The 24,064-nt window shown below is 41.2% G+C and overlaps 1 protein-coding gene across 1 annotated transcript in view; it reads right to left on the reverse strand.

The window, feature by feature from the left end:
* atp1a3b (ATPase Na+/K+ transporting subunit alpha 3b) overlaps positions 1 to 24,064 on the reverse strand; it is a 63,393-nt gene that overhangs the window by 10,764 nt on the left and 28,565 nt on the right. Inside the window, exons 2-19 of the mRNA XM_034174428.1 lie at positions 23,522 to 23,638; positions 21,668 to 21,727; positions 17,518 to 17,721; positions 17,239 to 17,352; positions 14,949 to 15,083; positions 14,748 to 14,865; positions 13,773 to 14,041; positions 13,314 to 13,512; positions 12,340 to 12,584; positions 11,996 to 12,188; positions 10,657 to 10,832; positions 10,414 to 10,550; positions 10,144 to 10,294; positions 8,182 to 8,350; positions 5,699 to 5,853; positions 5,487 to 5,610; positions 5,226 to 5,371; positions 5,019 to 5,149 (exon numbers count right to left, since the gene is read on the reverse strand). Of these exons, the coding sequence (XP_034030319.1) occupies positions 5,019 to 5,149; positions 5,226 to 5,371; positions 5,487 to 5,610; positions 5,699 to 5,853; positions 8,182 to 8,350; positions 10,144 to 10,294; positions 10,414 to 10,550; positions 10,657 to 10,832; positions 11,996 to 12,188; positions 12,340 to 12,584; positions 13,314 to 13,512; positions 13,773 to 14,041; positions 14,748 to 14,865; positions 14,949 to 15,083; positions 17,239 to 17,352; positions 17,518 to 17,721; positions 21,668 to 21,727; positions 23,522 to 23,638 (2,843 nt within the window). The remainder of the gene's footprint in view (positions 1 to 5,018; positions 5,150 to 5,225; positions 5,372 to 5,486; positions 5,611 to 5,698; positions 5,854 to 8,181; positions 8,351 to 10,143; positions 10,295 to 10,413; positions 10,551 to 10,656; positions 10,833 to 11,995; positions 12,189 to 12,339; positions 12,585 to 13,313; positions 13,513 to 13,772; positions 14,042 to 14,747; positions 14,866 to 14,948; positions 15,084 to 17,238; positions 17,353 to 17,517; positions 17,722 to 21,667; positions 21,728 to 23,521; positions 23,639 to 24,064) is intronic.

Here is a 24,064-nt window from a genome sequence, read left to right on the forward strand (position 1 = left end):
TTAGTTATTCCTCGGCCTCCTTTAGCAGTAACGGTACTTGTAATAAGTGCAGCTTATTCTTAGCTTTGGAGGCCAGGCTGGGCGAATTGGAGACTCGGCTCCGCACCGTGGAAAATTCTACAGCTAGCCAGGCCCCTGTAGTCGGTGCGGACCAAGGTAGCTTAGCCGCCGTTAGTTCCCCCCTGGCAGATCCCGGGCAGTCGGGAAAGCAGGCTGACTGGGTGACTGTGAGGAGGAAGCGTAGCCCTAAACAGAAGCCCCGTGTACACCGTCAACCCGTTCACATCTCTAACCGTTTTTCCCCTCTCGACGATACACTCGCCGAGGATCAAACTCTGGTTATTGGCGACTCTGTTTTGAGAAATGTGAAGTTAGCGACACCAGCAACCATTGTCAGTTGTCTTCCGGGGGCCAGAGCAGGCGACATCGAAGGACATTTGAAATTGCTGGCTAAGCGTAAATTTGGTAAGATTGTAATTCACGTCGGCAGTAATGACACTCGGTTACGCCAATCGGAGGTCACTAAAATTAACATTAAATCGGTGTGTAACTTTGCAAAAACAATGTCGGACTCTGTTGTTTTCTCTGGGCCCCTCCCCAATCAGTCCGGGAGTGACATGTTTAGCCGCATGTTCTCCTTGAATTGCTGGCTGTCTGAGTGGTGTCCAAAAAATGAGGTGGGCTTCATTGATAATTGGCAAAGCTTCTGGGGAAAACCTGGTCTTGTTAGGAGAGACGGCATCCATCCCACTTTAGATGGAGCAGCTCTCATTTCTAGAAATCTGGCCAATTTTCTTGGATCCTCCAAACTGTGACTGTCCCGCGTTGGGACCAGGAGGCAGAGCTGTGGTCTTATACACTTCTCTGCAGCTTCTCTCCCCCTGCCATCCCCTCTTACCCCATCCCCGTAGAGACGGTGCCTGCTCCCAGACCACCAATAACCAGCAAAAATCTATTTAAGCATAAAAATTCAAAAAGAAAAAATAATATAGCACCTTCAATTGCACCACAGACTAAAACAGTTAAATGTGGTCTATTAAACATTAGGTCTCTCTCTTCTAAGTCCCTGTTGGTAAATGATATAATAATTGATCAACGTATTGATTTATTCTGCCTAACAGAAACCTGGTTACAGCAGGATGAATATGTTAGTTTAAATGAGTCAACACCCCCGAGTCACACTGTCAGAATGCTCGTAGCACGGGCCGTGGCGGAGGATTAGCAGCAATCTTCCATTCCAGCTTATTAATTAATCAAAAACCTAGACAGAGCTTTAATTCATTTGAAAGCTTGTCTCTTAGTCTTGTCCATCCAAATTGGAAGTCCCAAAAAAGTTTTATTTGTTATTATCTATCGTCCACCTGGTCGTTACTGTGAGTTTCTCTGTGAATTTTCAGACCTTTTGTCTGACTTAGTGCTTAGCTCAGATAAGATAATTATAGTGGGCGATTTTAACATCCACACAGATGCTGAGAATGACAGCCTCAACACTGCATTTAATCTATTATTAGACTCTATCGGCTTTGCTCAAAAAGTAAATGAGTCCACCCACCACTTTAATCATATCTTAGATCTTGTTCTGACTTATGGTATGGAAATAGAAGACTTAACAGTATTCCCTGAAAACTCCCTTCTGTCTGATCATTTTTTAATAACATTTACATTTACCCTGATGGACTACCCTGCAGTGGGGAATAAGTTTCATTACACTAGAAGTCTTTCAGAAAGCGCTGTAACTAGGTTTAAGGATATGATTCCTTCTTTATGTTCTCTAATGTCATATACCAACACAGAGCAGAGTAGCTACCTAAACTCTGTAAAGGAGTTAGAGTATCTCGTCAATAGTTTTACATCCTCTTTGAAGACAACTTTGGATGCTGTAGCTCCTCTGAAAAAGAGAGTTTTAAATCAGAAGTGTCTGACTCCGTGGTATAACTCACAAACTCGTAGCTTAAAGCAGATAACCCGTAAGTTGGAGAGGAAATGGCGTCTCACTAATTTAGAAGATCTTCACTTAGCCTGGAAAAAGAGTTTGTTGCGCTATAAAAAAGCCCTCTGTAAAGCTAGGACATCTTTCTACTCATCACTAATTGAAGAAAATAAGAATAACCCCAGGTTTCTTTTCAGCACTGTAGCTAGGCTGACAAAGAGTCAGAGCTCTATTGAGCTGAGTATTCCATTAACTTTAACTAGTAATGACTTCATGACTTTCTTTGCTAACAAAATTTTGACTATTAGAGAAAAAATTACTCATAAACATCCCAAAGATGTATCGTTATCTTTGGCTGCTTTCAGTGATGCCGGTATTTGGTTAGACTCTTTCTCTCCGATTGTTCTGTCTGAGTTATTTTCATTAGTTACTTCATCCAAACCATCAACATGTTTATTAGACCCCATTCCTGCCAGGCTGCTCAAGGAAGTCCTACCATTATTTAATGCTTCAATCTTAAATATGATCAATCTATCTTTGTTAGTTGGTTATGTACCACAGGCCTTTAAGGTGGCAGTAATTAAACCATTACTTAAAAAGCCATCACTTGACCCAGCTATCTTAGCTAATTATAGGCCAATCTCCAACCTTCCTTTTCTCTCAAAGATTCTTGAGAGGGTAGTTGTAAAACAGCTAACTGATCACCTGCAGAGGAATGGTCTATTTGAAGAGTTTCAGTCAGGTTTTAGAATTCATCATAGTACAGAAACAGCATTAGTGAAGGTTACAAATGATCTTCTTATGGCTTCGGACAGTGGACTTATCTCTGTGCTTGTTCTGTTGGACCTCAGTGCTGCTTTTGATACTGTTGACCATAAAATTTTATTACAGAGATTAGAGCATGTCATAGGTATTAAAGGCACTGCGCTGCGGTGGTTTGAATCATATTTGTTTAATAGATTACAGTTTGTTCATGTAAATGGGGAATCTTCTTCACAGACTAAAGTTAATTATGGAGTTCCACAAGGTTCTGTGCTAGGACCAATTTTGTTCACTTTATACATGCTTCCCTTAGGCAGTATTATTAGACGGTATTGCTTAAATTTTCATTGTTACGCAGATGATACCCAGCTTTATCTATCCATGAAGCCAGAGGATACACACCAATTAGCTAAACTGCAGGATTGTCTTACAGACATAAAGACATGGATGACCTCTAATTTCCTGCTTTTAAACTCAGATAAAACTGAAGTTATTGTACTTGGCCCCACAAATCTTAGAAGCATGGTGTCTAACCAGATCGTTACTCTGGATGGCATTTCCCTGATCTCTAGTAATACTGTGAGAAATCTTGGAGTCATTTTTGATCAGGATATGTCATTCAAAGGCATATTAAACAAATATGTAGGACTGCCTTTTTGCATTTACGCAATATCTCTAAAATCAGAAAGGTCTTGTCTCAGAGTGATGCTGAAAAACTAATTCATGCATTTATTTCCTCTAGGCTGGACTATTGTAATTCATTATTATCAGGTTGTCCCAAAAGTTCCCTAAAAAGCCTTCAGTTGGTTCAGAATGCTGCAGCTAGAGTACTGACGGGGACTAGCAGGAGAGAGCATATCTCACCCGTGTTGGCCTCTCTTCATTGGCTTCCTGTTATTTCTAGAATAGAATTTAAAATTCTTCTTCTTACTTATAAGGTTTTGAATAATCAGGTCCCATCTTATCTTAGGGACCTCGTAGTACCATATTACCCCATTAGAGCACTTCGCTCTCAGACTGCGGGCTTACTTGTAGTTCCTAGGGTTTGTAAGAGTAGAATGGGAGGCAGAGCCTTCAGCTTTCAGGCTCCTCTCCTGTGGAACCAGCTCCCAATTCAGATCAGGGAGACAGATACCCTCTCTACTTTTAAGATTAGGCTTAAAACTTTCCTTTTCGCTAAGGCTTATAGTTAGGGCTGGATTGGGTGACCCTGGACCATCCCTTGGTTATGCTGCTTTAGACGTAGATTGTGGGGGGGTTCCCATGATGCACTGTTTTTTTTTTTTTTTCTCTTTTTGCTCTGTATGCACCACTCTGCATTTAATCATTAGTAATTGATCTCTGCTCCCCTCCACAGCATGTCTTTTTCCTGGTTCTCTCCCTCAGCCCCAACCAGTCCCAGCAGAAGACTGCCCCTCCCTGAGCCTGGTTCTGCTGGAGGTTTCTTCCTGTTAAAAGGGAGTTTTTCCTTCCCACTGTGGCCAAGTGCTTGCTCATAGGGGGTCGTTTTGACCGTTGGGGTTTTTCATAGTTGTTGTATGGCCTTGCCTTGCAATATGGAGCGCCTTGGGGCAACTGTTTGTTGTGATTTGGCGCTATATAAGAAAAAAGTTGATTGATTGATTGATTGGTGGATTGCTGCAGAGGTGGTTGTCCTTCTGGAAGGTTCTCTCTCCACAGAGGAATGCTGTAGGAATGCTTGGTCACCTCCCTGACTAAGGTCCTTCTCCCATGATCGCTCAGGTAAGTCAGGTGGCCAGCACGAGGAAGAGTCCTGGTGGATCCAAACATCTTCCAATTATGGAAGATGGAGACCACTCTGCCACTTTCAAAGCAGCAGAAGTGTGTCTGTACCCTTCCCCAGATTTGTTACAATCCTGTCTCAGAGGTCTACAGCAATTCCTTTGACTTCATGCTTGGTTTGTGCTCTGACATGCACTGCCACCTGTGAGACCTTATATGTAGACAGGTGTGAGCCTTTACAAATCATGTCCAATCAACTGACTTTACTTCAGGTGGACTCCAATTAAGCATTAGAAACATCTCAAGGATGATCAGTGAAGAAGAGATGCACCTGAGCTCCATGGCAAAGACTGTGAATTCTTATATACATGTGATTTCTTAGTTTAGTTTTTTTTTTTTTTTTATATATATATAAATTTGCAAAAATCTCAATCTCATTGAGGCGTATTGTGTGTAGTATTTTGAGGAAAAAAATGAATTTCATCCAATTTGGAATAAAGCTGTAACATAAAATGTGGAAAAAGTGAAGAGCTGTGAATACTTTCTGAATGGACTGTATCCTAGTGCCAGTGTGGTGACTCACTTCATGCCTTGCTGGAAGACTGAGTTACGTCTGGTTTTGCAGATTATGACATCAGCCCATTGTACCACTACAATACTGACAAAGAAGGCTGTGTGGCATGTGAACTCCACAATCTTCCTCTGTTCATATGTCTGAGAGCAAGACAGGAAAACAATTGAGTAAACAATGGATGCACAACTTTTCACTTACACAAAACCACACACGTACCCACTGCTGTCCATAGCTGTCTTCCAGATCATTGGTGGATCGATCATCCCAGTCCAGCCGGATGCCAACAAGTCGAGAAGGCAGGAACCCATTTTCAGCTAGGATGACAAAGTAGGAAAAGAAGCCTCCAAGAGCTTGGATCATGCCTAAGACAAAAATACAAAATGATTCACAAAGTTTATCTCAACAAATAAACCACCTGATTAAACTTTTTTCAGATGATAATCCTGCATTGCTGCGTTTGCTCTTCAGTTCACGTACCGATCTGTCCATAGGCAATACTGATAAGCCTCTCATTCACCAACTTGTCCCTGAATGGGTTCCTGGGCTGACGCTTCATGATGTCACTTTCAGCTGTTTCGTAAGCCAGGGAGATAGCAGGCACCTATGAGAAGACACCCAAAAGTGAACTTTTAGCATTGGAATACTGCTGAATTTATTGATGTTGAGTTACACATTTGATCGACACTCACCATGTCTGTTCCCAGGTCAATACAGAGGATGGTGATCGTTCCCAGGGGCAAGGGAATGTTGACAATGATGAACAACAGGAAGGGTGTGATTTCTGGGATGTTGCTCGTCAGAGTGTAGGCAATAGACTTCTTCAGGTTATCAAAAATCAAGCGGCCTACAAGGAGACAAGCAGAAATATCATCATAACCAGAAACTGAAAGAGACCATATCTAGACATGCTTACCTCATCCAACAACATGACATGAAATCCACAGCAAAGACTACTGTAATTTCCGGACTATAGAGCACACTTAATATAAGACGCCCCCACCAATTTTAAAAAAGAAAATGTACATAAATCGGCCACACGTCTATAAGCTGCAGGTCTCTACGTTGTAACATGAGATACTTACACAGAAAGATGTCAGAAAGATTTTTTTAAATTTTTAATTACATATGTACCGTAAATGCTTTGTTTCCTGAAGGTGTTACACGTAAATACTGACCAGCACGGCATCCAGCCCACGTGCGTGATGGCACACGGCACGTTCGCTCCACACGGAGAACTGAGTAACTTTCACTTTTTTTTTCTTTCTTTGTGGATCATGAGAGAATTTCATCGCGTGCAGCCAGGGTCGCCTGCTCCCTTCGGCTGCTCCCTTGTTTGCATTCGGGGTTGCCACAGCAAATCCAAGGTGGATCTACATGTTGAATTGGCACAGGTTTTACGCCAGATGCCCTTCCTGACGCAACTCCACATTACATGAAGAAATGTGGCAGGGGTGGGATTTGAACCCAGAGCCTTCTGAACTGAAACCAAGCGCATTAACTACTTGGCCACCACCCTTGCTGGTCGCCTGGTGTCTGTGGTAAATGAGACGCTGCGACTTTTTCAACTTGTGGTGCAAAGACAGAGACCCGGTGGAGGAGGGCAGCAGAGACAGAAGCTCCGCTGACTGATCTTATGACGCAACTGCGGCACAAAGTGCCAGAGGGACTTTTCTTCAGCCACAAGGAATTAAAGTATTTTCAGACGTCATTTTCCAAAATCAGGAGACTTTACGTAGAGAATTTTTTTTCAGGATGTGTTGATGAATCCACTAAAATGAACAGGTAACAGTTTATACTTACTTTGTGTGTGAATTTATGTGCATGAGGACCGCAGCTTTCAGCCAATCAATGCCCAACATCAATTGAGGTATTTTGAGTTATGAGAGCCTCTAAAAATCCATAAATTAGCCGCATCATTGTTTAAGCTGCAGTGTTCAACATGTGTGAAAAAAGTAGCAGCTTATAGTCCAGAAATTAGACGTAATTTAAGACCTGCCCTTTAGGTAAACCCACAGCGTGTAGCTCGTTAACATGAATATACATGATTTTCAACCTGTACACATGCTGTGTTGATTTTAACATTATGCTATCATATCACATATGGATTTATTTCAGATTTTCTGTGTTTATTCCATTGCAAATGATATGGCTATACTGTTGTCTGTTCTTGAATGAATGAATTAATTTATTTGGCACACAGACTAAACAACAACAATGAAAAAACTCCAGAACAAAAGAACAATTTAACAATGTACCCGGGTGGCTGAAAGGGTGTAGGCAGATACAACCAGACAAACAATAATGCACAATGCACAATCCAAAAACAATAAGAAAATCGTTAAATCTAATTTGTCATACTGCAATAAGTTATATTGCATTATGCAATATAACTTGCAATATTAATTATATTGTTTTTATAAAGCCTTTTAAAGCCAACTAAGGTCCCAAATAATTTAGGACAATTATTCCAAATGTTAACACCTTTAACAGAACACAATGACTTTTTACAGTATTTTGAGTCTTTAATTTCTCAAATAACAATGTTCTTTTCAAATTATTATTTATTTAACCTTTATTTAACCAGGTTAGTCCCATTGAGATTGAGACCTCTTATAACTGGAGTCCCTCATTTTAAACAGATTCTGGGCATGATGAGGTAAAAGATGATTTTATTTTTAACTTTACACATGATTTATATTCTGATGTAATCAATCAAATCTCAGAATTTTAAAATATGTAAACAGACAAATAATGGGTTTGTTGGCTCACAATCTGGTTTGTTACTGATAAGTCTTATAGCTTTCTTTTTCAATAAAAATATTGGATTTGTATTAGTTTTGTATGTGTTTCCCCAAACCTCAATGCAATAGGTCATATATGTAACATGTAATGAATGATATAAAGTAGTTAATGAATGTTGGGAGAGGAAGCCTTCTGCTTTATAGAGAATTGGAATGGCTTTGGACATTTTAGATTTAACATAATTAATGTTTTCCATCTTAATTTGTCATCAATAAAAAAACTAAATTTCGCTTGTTACAATTTAAATTTCAATATTATGTAATAATACACTTCTACTTAAATTCCTGGGCTTATTTCCAAATATAACACACTTAGTTTTGCAAAGATAAAGCATTAATTTGTTTGAATCAAATTCTTCACATCTTCTCACCCTCTTCCACTCCAGTGACAATTGAGGCAAAGTTGTCGTCTAGTAAGATCATGTCTGCAGCCTGTTTGGACACATCAGAGCCTGAGATTCCCATGGCAACACCGATGTCTGCCTTTTTCAGCGCAGGAGAGTCATTGACGCCGTCGCCCGTCACAGCAACAATAGCACCCTGTAACAGGAAGCAGTGCGTATTATGTTTGTGACAAAGCAGAGCATACATGATTAGAAGCTCATTTCTGTTCATTTGCCTTATCCCTCATTGACCCCTCTCTTCTTTTCAAGAGCCTCAATTTCTGTAACAGTCCATGATTACAACAGAGACCAATTCTCATATCACCACATTATAAATTAATTTGTCAAGGATCTTTTATTAGCCTACATCCATTAGATTGTTAAAACATATTAAACCAAAAAAAAAATTTCCGTTATCTGGCAGCAGAGCTCACTGAAAGTATAACATTCATGTAAAAATAGTATGCAATCATGTTTGAATAATATGCAATCATCTTTTAGATAAATGTCTCATGGAAACATGAGGAAAAGTCCAGTCATTTTCTGAGGTTTTCAAGGAATCGTTGTTTGGTGGATATTTGACGCCATCTGCTGTTGCCAATGAATAATACTATTTAAAAGTCAAAGAATTCAAGCCAGTATGACATGCAAGAATAGTGAAATGTAGCAAAACACAAATACTCACTGAGAACATTTAAAACTTGATCTGGTTCATGTTACAAAGCTAAAGTAGAATAATACTCAGTACAGTGATAAACCAGCAAAATATATCCAGCTGCTCCCTAAGTTAACAAACATCTCTCTATTCAGACAGACAAACAGACTAAACAGACAGGGGTGATGACATAATCGCCATCCCTCTTTTGTCAGCTGGCAGATGGATGGGTAACGAGTAGGAAACACTCTCACTGGTATAGAGGTTTGATGCCATTTTTCACTCATAAATGTGCTTCCTAGGCTGGGTATCGAAAACCGGTTCTTTTCAAGAATCGTTAAGAAATGATTCGATCCATTGACATTAATAGCCTTTTTGCTTCATGATTTCCTTATTGGTCCTTCAGAGTAGCCATTGTTTTTGAAGGTATTTATCTGGAAAATGATCATTTGTCTACATTGATTGCAGACCCACTGCAGGGTCTGCGATCAATGTAGAGAACCACAATGTAGAGAACCACTTCTGCAGTGGCTCTACGTGAAGCTTGAAACAACAAAGCAATCCTCCGATCCACTGCTTCGTTGGTTCTCTGCATCGCTGCTCCTAAGAAGTAGAAAGTCCGCTTCTTAACCCCTCTCAAAGCCATTTAAAGATGTCAATCGTGAGTCACTTTTGTGCGACTCAAAGTCACTAAGTGGGACTCTTATCTTGTTGTAGGCAAGAAACGAGAATCGTCCATTCCGTTCGCACAGCTCCAAACGCTGCGCCGCTCTCTGCCGAGTCAAATTAGAAAGACAGAGTCTGGTCGGAATTAATAACTTAAAGCGAATCGGCGTTTTAAATCAAATGACACTACTTTCCAAACTTAATACAGACAACAAACCAAAACGGTTTTTTTTTCTCCCAAAATAAGACGTCCTGTGTTCTCTATGAATTACATCCTGACGTTCAGTGCAGCCGGCTGCAAGAGTTCAGTTCAGAGTCTACGCAGCTACATTTGTCTCATTAATAAGGAAATGCTTTTGACAAAAACTACAGGTTTATTTTTATTTATATCCAGAGATCAAGGATCCAGTGACCAATTTCATATTTATTTACTTTAAGGCTCAATAAAATGTACAGAATAGAAAACCTGTAAAGCCTAATTTTAGTACACAGAAAATTCACAGGAGGTGCTGATATGTGAATTGATAGATCTATAAGCGGAATCGATAATGGCATATTGATAAAATCTTATCAATACCCATCCCTAGTGCTGCCTATAATACACAAACAATAGTTTGAAATGTCCAAACCTGTCTCTGGCAGCCCTCCACAATGATGAGCTTCTGTTGTGGGGAGGTCCTGGCAAAGACGATCTCTGTGTGATTCTTCAGAATGTCATCCATTTGATCTTGATTCAGCTCCTTTAGGTCTGTACCATGTATCACGCACGCTTTGGCATCCCTGAACGCAAGCATTGAATATTTTTAGCAGCTTTTGTGTGTGTGTGTGTGTGTGTGTGTGTGTGTGTGTGTGTGCATAGCTGGGATTAAGGAGTAGACAGCATTATATAAATTATTTACCTTGGGTTGACCTGGCTGACGGGTATGTTGAGACGTGCTGCAATGTCCTCCACTGTCTCATTTCCTTCTGAGATGATGCCCACTCCCTTGGCGATGGCCTTGGCTGTGATTGGGTGATCTCCAGTAACCATAATGACCTACAGGAAGAAAAACAATAAAGATGATATCTCATCCTGTTCATCATATGATCATAAAGGCTTTTCAGTAAAGTGTAATCAAACACGTGGAAGTTGAAAGGTTCACCTTGATGCCAGCCGATCTGCATTTGCCAACAGCATCGGGTACAGCAGCACGGGGAGGATCGATCATGGACATGAGACCAACAAAGCAGAGGTTGTCTATTTGAAAGTTGACATCGTCTGTGTCAAAGGCAAAACCCTTGGGGTACTGATCTTCTGGCAGCAGCAGGTGGCAGAAACCTGGAGGGAGTAACAAAATGTGATTTACTGTATTGCATTCATTTCACAAGCTAAAACAGTTTGTGTCTCCATTTCTCTGAAATGCAGGTCTGGTGTAAAATAGAGGCAGGGTTTTTAGTGTCCATTGTCCAGAAAATGCATGACAATGGTGCCTTTTGATTTCAAAATTCAACTGATCTTTTTGTTTATTTATGTCCATAGCTTTCTGCGGCTTAGCACCTGTCTTGGCATCTTGTGCTGTCCAGAGTGACAGAGAAAGTTATTGAGTTTATGCTTGAATTTCCATCTGTCTTTGATAGTCCTACATATAGTACGGACAAGCTGTTCCACAATGTAATGCTGAGATGAAGTGTGAAGTAAGTCATTCATGCAGTGTTTCCACAGTGTGATGCTGACTGAAACCAAAATGCATTGTGGATAAAATAAAGTGGTATTTTCCAACATTTTTTCTTACAACAAAGCTCTAAAGAAACCATGAGAATAACTTTTTAAGAAATTAATTAATGCTACAGTGTGTAGGATCTAGTGGCAGCTTTGCAGAGTGCATAATGACGTCGTCAGTAACAATGTTTTTCCTTCACTTTATTGCTTCTTTAGCAATGGGGATTCACACTGCTTTGCCTTCTGTTGTAATAAGCAATACGTAAGAACCTCCATTTCACAAAAATGAGGGTTCTCAAACTTGTTAGCTTGCACAAGCAACCAGTAGACAATGTACAGGTGAAGACCCACGGACTCCTCTTCTTTTTTTCTGCGTAAGCATGTCAGTTTTGCCTCACTTTATCAACATGGTGGCCTCCATGAGGGGGGTCTGTTCTCATGTAGATAGGAAGAGCTCATTCTAAGCTCAGGAAAACACAATGACTCGCTGTTGTAGGTAATACAGTGATGAACAGATGCTGATGAAAGCTATATTTCATTTCTGCAAATAAATGCACCTAAATCCTACCCACTGCAGCTTTAAATGTAATTTGGGAGTTATTCTATTTTGACACGATGCTTTCCTGAATAAAATGAAATACATCTTTTATGTGACTATAACTAAAGAGAATTACAATTTTCCACAGAATCTCAGTACACTCATTCTGTATTTACCCCAATTATTCTCTACTGAATCAAATCCAACAACACATCTGTCCCTCACTCCAGTTCACTACGCTTACCGAGTACTCTCTCTCCCAGTCCTCCCAGCTCCATATAGGCATTTTGGAAGGCTTCCTTCATCTCCTCATCCATTGGCTGCTCCTTGCCCTGAAGCAGAATTGTAGAGCAGCGGTCTAGAATCCTTTCAGGAGCTCCTTTCATCACCAACAGGTAGCGGTTGTCATTGGGATCTTCTGTCTCGTGCACTGAGAGCTTTTGGTGGAGAACAGAAACTTAAGATTGTACCCTTTACATGATCTGCATTGACAACAATATTTGAAAACAGTGTCACATTTTGGTTGGAATTTTTGCAAATGTCATGCAACGTGTTTTGTGAATGCAGCTATAATCCACTGTTACTCACCTGGTATTTATTTGTAGAGTTAAAGGGGATTTCTGCCACCTTCTTGTTCTTTTCCCTCATTAACCTGACTGAGCCACAAGATAGTTCTATACACTTCAGCAGGGCTGACTCTGAGGCGTCACCGGCTACATCACGCTTCAGGATGGCGATGGAATCTTGACCTGCTTTGAACTGGGCACGATTACACAGAGCAGCAACACGAGCCAGCGACTGCCATGTCACTGAACTCTTGTCAAAAGAAGCACCTGGAGTAAGAGTGAAAATTGTGAACATTAGATATTTGAAACAGTTAACATAATGATTTGCTACCTCATATAACAACAAAATTTATTTTTCTGGCAATGACTGGACCAATATTTCCAATGGTACATCACCCACCACTTCACAAGCTGCTGAACAAGTATTATTTTATAGTTTGGATGTCAACAAAATGATTTCCATTTTTTGCATTACTGCACCATGACGCCATCTGCTGGCGTCATGATGGATAGGTTGAATTTCTAAAGTGCTTTGCCATCTGATTCAGATACTAAAAGCGCTTTATAATAATGCTGCCCCCCCCCCCCCCCACCACCACCACACGCATACACAAAACATGCTAATGTTGGCATGTCAGGGTTCTGCCAAGGTCAAAGTGGTGTTTCTGATCATTTTCAGGAAAAATGTGGAATTGGATCAAATAAAAATTTGAGGTCTCTGAGTAATTTAAACCATAAATCTGCTCTCTGTATCACTGGTGTGACTTGCAAGTCATTTAACACCAAAAACTGCGGTAACATCAGCAGTTCCTTAGGTACGACTTAACAGAAGCACAGACGGAAGGACAAGTGGGATGCAGTACAGCGCATGTAACTTATAGATTTCTATTTGAATTTATCCCTCAGGCCTATCCGTGTATCTTTTACAGTGAGTATATATTTCAGGTCAGAGTAAAGTTTGTAATTCCAGTTCCAGCTGACCGTCACTCCACTTACCAGACTGGTCCTCTGTAGTGTCAGCCTCATGGATCTGATTGTCAAACCACATGTGTGCAACAGTCATCCTGTTTTGGGTAAGGGTGCCTGTCTTGTCTGAGCAGATGGTGGATGTGGAGCCCAAGGTTTCCACAGCTTCCAGGTTTTTCACCAGGCAGTTCTTCTTAGCCATACGTTTTGCAGTCAGCGTCAGACACACCTGGACACAAATATGTTGAACTTGTTAAAGAATGTTACAGATTACTGTGGGGCTCGAACAGAATATAAGTAAGGTCGGAGTTCAAATCAAACAACAGAAATAAAGTAAGAGAAGAAAATGCTGCCTGACAAAAAGAAACTTAAACGTAAAGAGGTCATAAACATTGAAGATGAATGAACTGAACTAGCACCATGATGTCAGGTGTTATTCAGCAGCAGCAGAAAGAGTAAACTGTGCATCTATTTAATGTTTCCACTTACAGTGACTGTAGCCAGGAGTCCTTCAGGCACATTAGCCACAATAATACCAATGAGGAAGATAACGGCCTCCAGCCAGGTGTAACCCAGGATGAGGGCCAGAATGAAAAACGTAACACCCAGGAAGACAGCTACACCAGTGATGATGTGGATAAAGTGCTCGATTTCCTTTGCAATGGGGGTTTTGCCGGTCTCCAGACCAGACGTTAGTGTAGCAATACGACCCATGACTGTACGATCTCCAGTGCAGATGACAATGCCACGTGCTGTGCCTGGGTTAGAAGAATTACAAAAATATAATTTTATTAAAGCTACAGTTTGCAGGATTTAGTGTGACCTAGTGGTGAGGATACAGACTGAATTATGCAATCACAGGTCACAATTGTGTTTGGTTTTCTGTTTTTGTTTCTTTGGTGACAGTGATTCTTGCCTTTTCCTGTGATAAGCAATATATACGATCCTCTATTTTGCAAAAATGAGGGTACTCAAACAAGCTAGCCTGCACCAGCAACCAGTGCATGCTGGAGCAACCACTGATTCCTTTCTTCTACAGTCTTCTAGCCATGCTGCAAAAAGCGAAAGGTGTAGTAAATATGTCCCTATTGCTTATACTATGCATCTATCTATCTATCTATTGGCCCCTCATTGTGTCCATGAGGGGCCCCACTCCCATGTAGCTATGAAGGACTAATTCTAAATTTATGAAAATACATTGATTCATTGTTGCAGGTAATTTCTACACAAATTATCAGATGGTTATGAATGCTGTATCCCATTTCTGCTCATAAACATTCCTAAACCCTACATACTGTAGCTTTAAGGTTTTGTACCAACATGTAAATAATTATATGGTGACAATTATACAGTACAACATATTGTACAGCATTTTCTTCAATCAGCAAAGCATGCAATTGTGTTAGAACAATCAGGTAGCTTGAAGTACTGCCATGGATGTTAATATGTTGATGGTAACTATACCTTCTACACAGTTGGTAGAAAAGAAAGCAACGTTTCGAGACTCCAAGGGGTTGTCATGGGTGCAGTCAGGTGACCTGCTCTGAGGCTCTGACTCGCCTGTTAAGGAAGAATTATCTACCTATTGGGAGGGAGCAAAATGCACAGGTTCATATAACAAAGTCAGAATGTGTGCACGTGTGTGCATGTTTGCACTGAGAGTACCTTGCAACCGTGAGCTGATACTACCCGGATGTCAGCAGGGATCCTGTCTCCTCCTTTCACTTCTATCAGATCTCCAGCCACTACCTCCTCAGCATTGATCTGGACTTTCTCTCCCTCACGGATCACCAATGCTTGCTACAACGATGAATGGAAAATGTACAAATTAGAGTCCATCTGGATATGAGGAGGCAACCAAGACAGCTTCCACCATTTTGAGTAGAACATTTCTGCTTCATGCTGACACCAAATAATACAAGTAATGCAATAAAGACATGCACATCCAAAACACATAAAAAGGCGTGCAGGACCATAAAAAATTGTGCCAAAGATAAAGACCAAATGATCTGCACAGCCACAGTGCTCCAATACAGAAAAAGTCTTATTAAACAAAATGTAACGTTTCGGGCGACCTGCCCTTCGTCAGACAGCATACTTGGTGAGAAGCACTTGTCTAAATACTGACATGATTAGTGAAAGCCCTTACCTGAAAACTAATCAAGCCACAATTAAAAACATCTGTTCATGTTCTCCACGATACACATACTCACAAAAAATGAGAGCCAGCAGATAAATAACCGCTATAGCCAACAAAGACAAAAAATACATATACAAATAAGTATGTCAGTATTTCGACAGGTGCTTCTCACCAAGTATGCTGTCTGACGAAGGGCAGGTCACCCGAAAAGTTACATTTTGTTTCATAAAACGTTTTCTGTATTGGAGCACTGTGGCTGTGCAGATCATTTGGTCTTTATCTTTGACACCAAATAATACAGCAAATCGCAATGTGGTGAACATCAAACACGCAGTAGGCATGATGACATTTATAGATGGAAGTGACATCCACCAGCTGTGACTCCTCTAATTGCAATGTGCAGTATTTACCTGCCATCTCAACAAATAAAGACATGAGGTTTGGTAGCAACATGGTAATGCAATCACAATTACAAAGAATTCGTAAGAGAATAAATTACTATTACAGGATGTGGCTAATTAAAGGGTGTGCATTTTTAAAATAATTTCAAAAAATAAATGTGAAATAAAATGAAAATTTCACAGTTGTAAAAGACATGATATGTTAATAATCAATTTTATGTAAAATGCCAAAACATGAATCCTAGCAGGATATTTCTGCAAAAATTCAATACTCTCTCATCACCTACCATTTTGCCCTTTCCCTTCCTTTTGAACATTGGTCTGTCAAGGATGTCACATTTTCTCTCACAATTGTTTGTCGTCGGGATTATTGATCGGTGTATCAAATATTAATCTGATACACCAATTTCATGAAACGTGTTAGTGGGGTGGGGCATGGCCCCAAAAAAATAACTCATTACAATTTTGGCCAGTTCTGGATCCTTGGCAAATTCAGGAAGACTTTTTTCACTTTCATTAACAGTGTAAGATGTGTTCTGCATTTTTTAACCATAAAAAAACAAATAAATAAAAATCAAGGAACCTTACTGTTTGCAGATTTAGAGGTTGAAGATTTGCTCAATGACTTCAGATGAATGTAGTTTCAGGGCCTGATATGCAATGGCAGAGGAATGCTATCTATTGAGTGTCCCTCTAGTTATTATTGTAAATATTCAGTAAAACATAAAGTGGATCTATGGAAGTTAATAACCTAAAATCAACTGAGTGACGTCAGAAAATTTCAAAATGTTCTTGTGTTGTTTTGCCTCATGCGGCAATTATCTTTATTGTATCTGGCTCTTAGACAGCAGACTGACACACATACAAACACACACACTTTGTTTCCCAGTGTGCATGTACCTTATAGGGCTGATAAGAGATCTAACAGAACATCAATTAAGTGGAGCAATTATAATCAAGTGTGCCACTTTAGGACATATTAACTACATATTTCATGTGTGTTGATGGTCACATATTGATATATTTGGTTTTGTTGTTGTTGTGTGTGTCATCCAATTACAAATATGAAAAATAAAATAAGTTTACACGTTTTATTGTGCACCCGCTCTGTGGAACGGTCTTTCTGCGACCGTGAGGCAGTCGGAGACTGTGGACATTTTTAAGTCAAGACTTAAAACCTATTTTTATTCTCTTTCCTATGAATAGTTTTTCATTTTTATCTGTTTTATTCTTTTACTTACTGTTTTTAATTATGTACTTTTACATTTTATTTATTTATTTTAATTTATATGTTGAACTGTTGTGTGTGAGGTGCCTTGAGACAGCTTTTGTTGTGATTTGGCGCTTTATAAGATGATTAAATTGAACTGAAATGGTCCTACTTAGTTTCCTCCTGGTAAATAAAAAAAATTACCTGAGGTACCATGTTCTTGAAAGACTCCATGATCTTGGAGCTTTTGGCCTCTTGGAAATATGAGAAGCAACCGGTTATGATGACGACCGCTGTGAGCACAATACCTAAGTACAACTGGGGAGTGATAGAGACAGATTTAAGTCACAAGCACATGAGAGAATCAGCTGGTATTAGTAACGGTATTAATTATTCCTGCACTTGACACGTGTGCTATATTGTTGACGTGTACATATGTCAAAAGAGTCTGTGTTTGTCTCCCTATCTGCATCTGGTGCTTACATTGTCTCCTGCAGGGTCGTCTTCAGTGGCTGCCTGGATGGCGTAGGCTAGAAAGCAAAGGATGGCCCCAATCCACAAAAGGATTGAGAATCCACCAAACAGCTGGCGACAAAACTTTACCCACTCTGGGGTGGTGGGAGGCGGAGTAAGAGCATTAGGTCCATCCCTGAGGAGAACCTCTGCTGCCTTGGCATTGGTCAGTCCCTAAAAGCAGTAGAAAAGATGTGTCATGAGGGGACAAGAAATTTTGCAGGGATGTAACACTGCCATCTAGTGGCATATTACAACAAAAACCAGCGTATAACCAGCTACCAGCATGGATGCTTAGGATGAAAAAAAAAAAGACAGCAATCCAAAGTCTTGGTAAATTAAAAGACAGCAACTATTCGCGGCGAAGCGGCGGTCAGAAAAGGGGGGTCTGGGGGGGGGTTGCCCCCCCCTTGGAAATTTTAAGAATTTAAGTGCCCTGTGGTGCATTTTGGTGCATTATTTTGATTAACTTTGGACTTGAAACAGCTGTTAAATTTCTCTTGTGATCTCATGCAGTATGGCATGTTGTACCATCCTGTAAGAGTATATACAGAATATAACAACACAATAGTTTACAAATATAGCTAACTCATGCAAAAAAACTTTATTGATTTAGTTTGTTTTTGATTGGGCTCAAAGGCTAGGCAATTAAAATCTCAACATTCAAAGAACTAGTTAACTTCATAATGCTTTCAGACTAGAGAATAGATAATTGCTTTCAGACTAGATAAAGATACATAACAACATAATACTGATGAGATTCTGCTTAGGATCAATTCACTTTTGTATGCCATCACAGATGACATTACCATGTATACATACTATTACAGTAAATACATATACAATCGGCCCATTTGTCTGCTCTGAACACTGACATGGCATCTAATCAGTCATTCTATACCTAGAGTGTCACATTTTCTTCTTACAGAACTACATAAACACAGTATAAACACATCAACCAATGTTCCACATCCTGGTTTCTCTCCTGTGTAAAATCATATTTGAATATCACACTGACTAAATTAATATAGATGTACAAAACATGAATATCAATCTAAAATATCTACTATACTGGCTTCTCTCCTGTGTATCATCACATCATATGACATAAATTTCCTGTGAATCCAGCACTATTGACTAGATTTGAAATATTTGAGAATACTTCCTCCTGATGTAGCTCCTCCTTTTCTTTTCTGGCCTGATGACTTCTTTTTAGTTTTGTCAGAAGAACTTGAATCAGTAATATTACCCTCAGTGGAAACTGCAGCAGATGTTTGGCTGGTGCTGGCTACTTCTCTGGTGGTGTTGGGCTTACTAGCCTTAATGTTTTGCTAGTTCTTTTAGACGGCGAGATTTTGCAAAAAGACGGAAATCCGTCCAAAGACGGCAAATAAGCATCCATGTACAAGCGTAGAAGGAATCAAGTCTGTTGTGTGGGCCGCCAGAAGAGGAGGTACTGCTGGCCCACCACCAGAGGGCGCCCTGCCTGAAGTGCGGGCTTCAGGCACGAGAGGGCGCTGCCGCCCCACAAGAGCGGCCGGGGTGACAGCTGTCACTCATCGGCTATGACAGCTGTCACCAATCATCTTCTCCTCACCCCTAATAAAAGCAGGATGACACCTCCACCACGTCGCCGAGATATCATTCTACCAAGGAGGTAACGTTCTCAGCCTGAGTGTTATCACTACTAACGTTGTTTCAGTGAATACGGTGTTGCAGCTGTTTTCCTGAGGAACCGGCGTATGCCGCGACTGCTTCGCTCTGCATCCCGCCAGTTAAGTGGTTGACAGTAGCTACACGAGTGTGGATGAGAGGTGGAGGTGGAATAACCACCATACTTGTTACGGGGTGTACACACACCCACACCTGACTGTTTTTGCTCTTCGCCAGCAGTACCAGATCCGACACGCGGAGACGGTGGCCACCTGGGGACTCGGAACTTGGCGGCTCCAGTATTCTCCTGGTTCGGTGGCGGAGGAAATCGTGTGGTTCCAGTTCTTCTCCAGACGGACGTCTCCTATCGTCGAGCCTGCCCACACGACACCTTGATTGATTGATTCTGTATTCGTTCTATAATCTGCTGTGTGTAGTTGTGGCATTCACAACAGTAAAGTGTTCATATTTGACTTCTTCTATTGTCCGTTCATTTGCGCCCCCTGTTGTGGGTCCGTGTCACTACACTTTCACAACAGGATATCTCGGCCAGCGTCATGGACTCCGAGGGGCGTCACCCAGCAGTTGAACGGCCAATGGGAGAGCAAGGTGCACAGGCGTCTGCAGGAGGCGTGATTGGTGAGTTGCAGCACATCCTCACCGCCTTTACTGCTCGGTTGGATCAGATGACCGAGCAAAATATCCTCCTGAACCGCAGGGTGGAGGCTCTCTCCGCACAGGTGGCAGCGAGCGCTCAGGGCGCTGCTGCATCTTCTCCTCCTGCCGACCCTGTGCAGGATATAAACGTTCCACTGGTCGTTCAACGACCCCTCCCACCATCCCCTGAAGCATACATAAGCCCCCCAGAGCCGTACGGAGGTTGTGTGGAGACGTGCGCGGACTTTCTTATGCAGTGTTCGCTCGTCTTTGCACAACGTCCCGTCATGTACGCGTCTGATGCTAGTAAAGTAGCTTATGTGATGAATTTGCTTCGAGGAGAGGCACGCTCTTGGGCTACGGCGCTTTGGGAGCAAACTTCACGGCTCCTTCATACGTACACTGGGTTTGTGAGGGAGTTCAAAACCGTGTTTGACCACCCTAACAGGGGAGAGACCGCTTCAACTGTGCTGCTGTCAATGAGACAGGGATGCCGGAGCGCAGCCGCTTATGCAGTCGACTTCCGCATTGCGGCTGCGAGGTCCGGCTGGAATAACGCTGCGCGCCGCCTTCATAAACGGACTGTTGTCGGTCCTGAAGGAGCACCTCGTGGCTAAGGACGAACCACGGGAATTAGATGGGCTTATCGACCTCGTTATACGGTTAGACAATCGGTTGGAGGAACGCCGTCGGGAACGAGACGAGGGCCGTGGCCGGGCACGCGCCGTCTCTTCCTTCCGGGTCCGAAAAAGGTCCGCCCTTCCCACACTCCACGGCCTCTACACTCCGTGTGGCTACAGCTCCCCCTGCTGGCGAAGCTATGGACACGAGCAGGGCCACATTCAGACCATCGAATAGACAGAGGAGGCTCGCCCGCGGAGCGTGCTTTGTCTGCGGCTCAATTGAGAGACTGCCCCGAGCGGTTAAACACCAACGCCCGCCCCTAGAAACTGGGCTTAGGGTGGGCCAAGACATTCACGTGGGACACACACATATTTCCACACGACTCCCAGTTACAATCCTTAGCGGGGATTTAACCCTTCAGGCCCCAGCACTGGTAGACACAAGGTCAGAAGGGAATCTGCTAGACAGCAGATGGGCCAGGGAGGTAGGGCTCCCTCTGGTGGCGCTTCCTTCGCCATTGCAGGTGCGAGCACTGGATGGCACCCTTCTCCCTTTAATCACACATAAGACACTACCAGTAACTCTGGTGGTGTCAGGGAATCATCGGGAGGAGATAGAGTTTTTTGTGACTCCCTCTACCTCCCGTGTGATTCTGGGGTTCCCATGGATGTTAAAACACAATCCCCGGATTGATTGGCCGTCCGGGGTGGTGGTTCAGTGGAGCGAGACCTGCCATCGGGTGTGTTTAGGATCCTCGGTTCCTCCCGGTTCCCAGGCTAAGGAGCAGGTCAAAGTCCCTCCCAATCTGTCGGCGGTGCTGGTTGAGTACCACGATCTTGCTGATGTTTTCAGCAAGGATCTGGCACTCACCCTTCCCCCGCACCGTCCGTACGATTGTGCCATCGATTTGATTCCAGGCGTGGAGTTCCCGTCCAGCAGGCTGTACAACCTCTCCCGACCTGAGCGCGAATCGATGGAGACCTACATCCGGGACTCCTTGGCTGCCGGGTTGATCCGGAACTCCACCTCCCCGATGGGAGCAGGTTTCTTTTTTGTGGGCAAGAAAGATAGCGGTCTTCATCCAAGCATTGATTATCGGGGGCTGAACGAGATCACGGTTCGCAACCGATACCCAAAGTCTTGATGATGGGGAGCAAGCATGTATGATGGGACAATGTAAACTGACCTGGACAATATCAGTCTGGAATTTCCTGCAGACTTCTTCGACAGACATCTTATGTTCTGTCTGAAAGAAAAGACAGACAGAAAATCAGTGTGCTGTTGTATTCAGGGTATTTAAAGGTTCTTGTTACTACCTCCGTCAACGAAATTGGGTGGAGGCTATATTTTGTCAATTTGTTTGTTTGTGAACAGCCTGTAACCCACAATTTTTCAAATATTGTTATAAAGGTTTAACAGAAGATTCATATTCTGATAGGCAACAACTGATTAAATTTTCAGTCATAGGTCAAAGGTCAAAGTCAGAAAAAAAAATCTTGGAAAACTGATCAAATCCCTGTCCTTTAACACTGAACGAATTTTCAAAAATTCATAACTCTGTCAAAAAAGACTGAATTTCTTCCATATTTGACAGCATTATGTACGTAGGATGGTATCCTTTATCGACTGATAAAGTTTGATCTGGATCTGATCTGGATTACAGATTTTGTGGCCATTTAAATTTAACATTGAAACCCCCATTTAATGTAGATTTTACATCATATCTTAAACAAACATGCCCCAATCACTCTCATATTTGAAAGTGAGGTGCAGACTGGAACTCAGTATCGCCTGACAAAGTTTGATCCGGATTGTGGATTTTTGGACATTTAAATTTAAAATTGAAACCCCATTTAATGTAAATTTTTACATTATATCTTAATCAAGCATGCCCCAATCACTCTCATATTTGAAAGTGAGGTGCAGACTGTCACTCACTATTGCCTGAAAAAAATTTGATCCTGATCTGATCCAGATTGTGGATTTTGTGGACATTTAAATTTAATATTGAAAAACCCACCTGATGTACATTTTGCATTATATCTCAATCAAAACTGCATCAATCATTCTCTCATTTTTTTCTGTTATGGATTTACCTACACTACCAAAATTGGATGAAGATTCCAATTTTATGCCTGTTTGTCTATCTTCCAGTTATCAGTCAGAAACCAAGTGCCAAAAAGCAATGACAAATTATGCATAGCAGACATAACCAATGTTCTGTGAAAATTATCTGAAAAAGAAATTGAAATTGAAACTGAAAAAGTTGAGAAAAAAACAAACAAACCTGACAACACCACAAAAATCTTTAATTCAAGTGCATGAACTAAAAACATACTCTTGACATTTGATCACATCTAATTTAGCTTATGAAAAGCCACATGTAACAGGACCTTGACCTTGTGGAATTGGAAACTAGTATTGCGGAGGTTTGCACTCTGAGTGCGATGCTCTAGTTTCTCTCTGTGAAGAAAGACTAATGTGTAACATTTTAAATCAAAATATCAAATTTATAACTAATAAATATAAAGAGGAAATGCTTTTGATCATTAAAACAAACAAAAAAGGAGAAAATGCATAAAATATATTTAAATATTTATATAATGCATGCAGTTCACCTGAGAAACCAAGAGTATCGGGGAGCCAATTATGGGATCCCAGTTCTCTGTTTCTTGTGCTGGAATATGGCATCAAACTGATGACCTCTTGATAACATTGAGCAAAAATACAACTTGTTTGAGCTGTAAGGGAAGTTCTTTTACTTGGGCTGTAAGGGAAGTTCCCACTTTCTAACAGAACAGGTGTCAATTCACTTTTTGTTACCTGTTTAGCCTGCACGAGAATCCTCATCAAGAATTAAGAATCACTTACTGAGAAAACACTAATATCCCAAACTATCTGAATGTTAAATAAACCCTCTGCAATGAAGAAGCCTTTGGAAGTGACAAATTAATCAGAGTGTAACTGAATTAAAAGCAAGCAGGAACATGTTTCACAGCACTCAAAAAATGAGAAAGATACAAAAACATTCTTTACTCACAATGGGCACTTCTTTCTTCAGGTCATCCATATCTTTGGCTCCCCCTTTCTTCTTCTTGGGGGATCGATCATCTTTGTCCTGTGTGGTGGCAACGCGGTAACTGTCTGACTGTCCATACTACAGACACACACACATGTTTTATACATGCCTTTGGGCTAGATTAAAGTACTCGTAACTGCAGTTTGACCTTCTCTGTACAGTACTGTGCAAAAATAAATAATGAAAAGTTGCTCAATATCTAATACATTAATATATATATATGTATATAAAATTGTGATTAGTTTTCACCTTTAAAAGTCATAATTCTTTAGGTCAGCTCTTCCAGTTTATATTTTACAAAATGGGTTTTATTCAGCCAGGTTTATAATAATTTTATTAACAGAGGAATTAACAACTGTTTTTGTGCTGTCATGACATAGCAACAACAATGGAAATTCATTCATTTCTTTGGGGGGGGGGGGGGGGGGGGGGGGTGATGAGATTTGTAACTTTATAATTCAAAGTAGCATTTAACAAGTTTTGGCTGTTCCTGTTTTTGCTCAG

This window comes from Thalassophryne amazonica, chromosome 7, assembly GCF_902500255.1.
Source record: "Thalassophryne amazonica chromosome 7, fThaAma1.1, whole genome shotgun sequence".
Lineage (NCBI taxonomy): Eukaryota > Metazoa > Chordata > Actinopteri > Batrachoidiformes > Batrachoididae > Thalassophryne > Thalassophryne amazonica.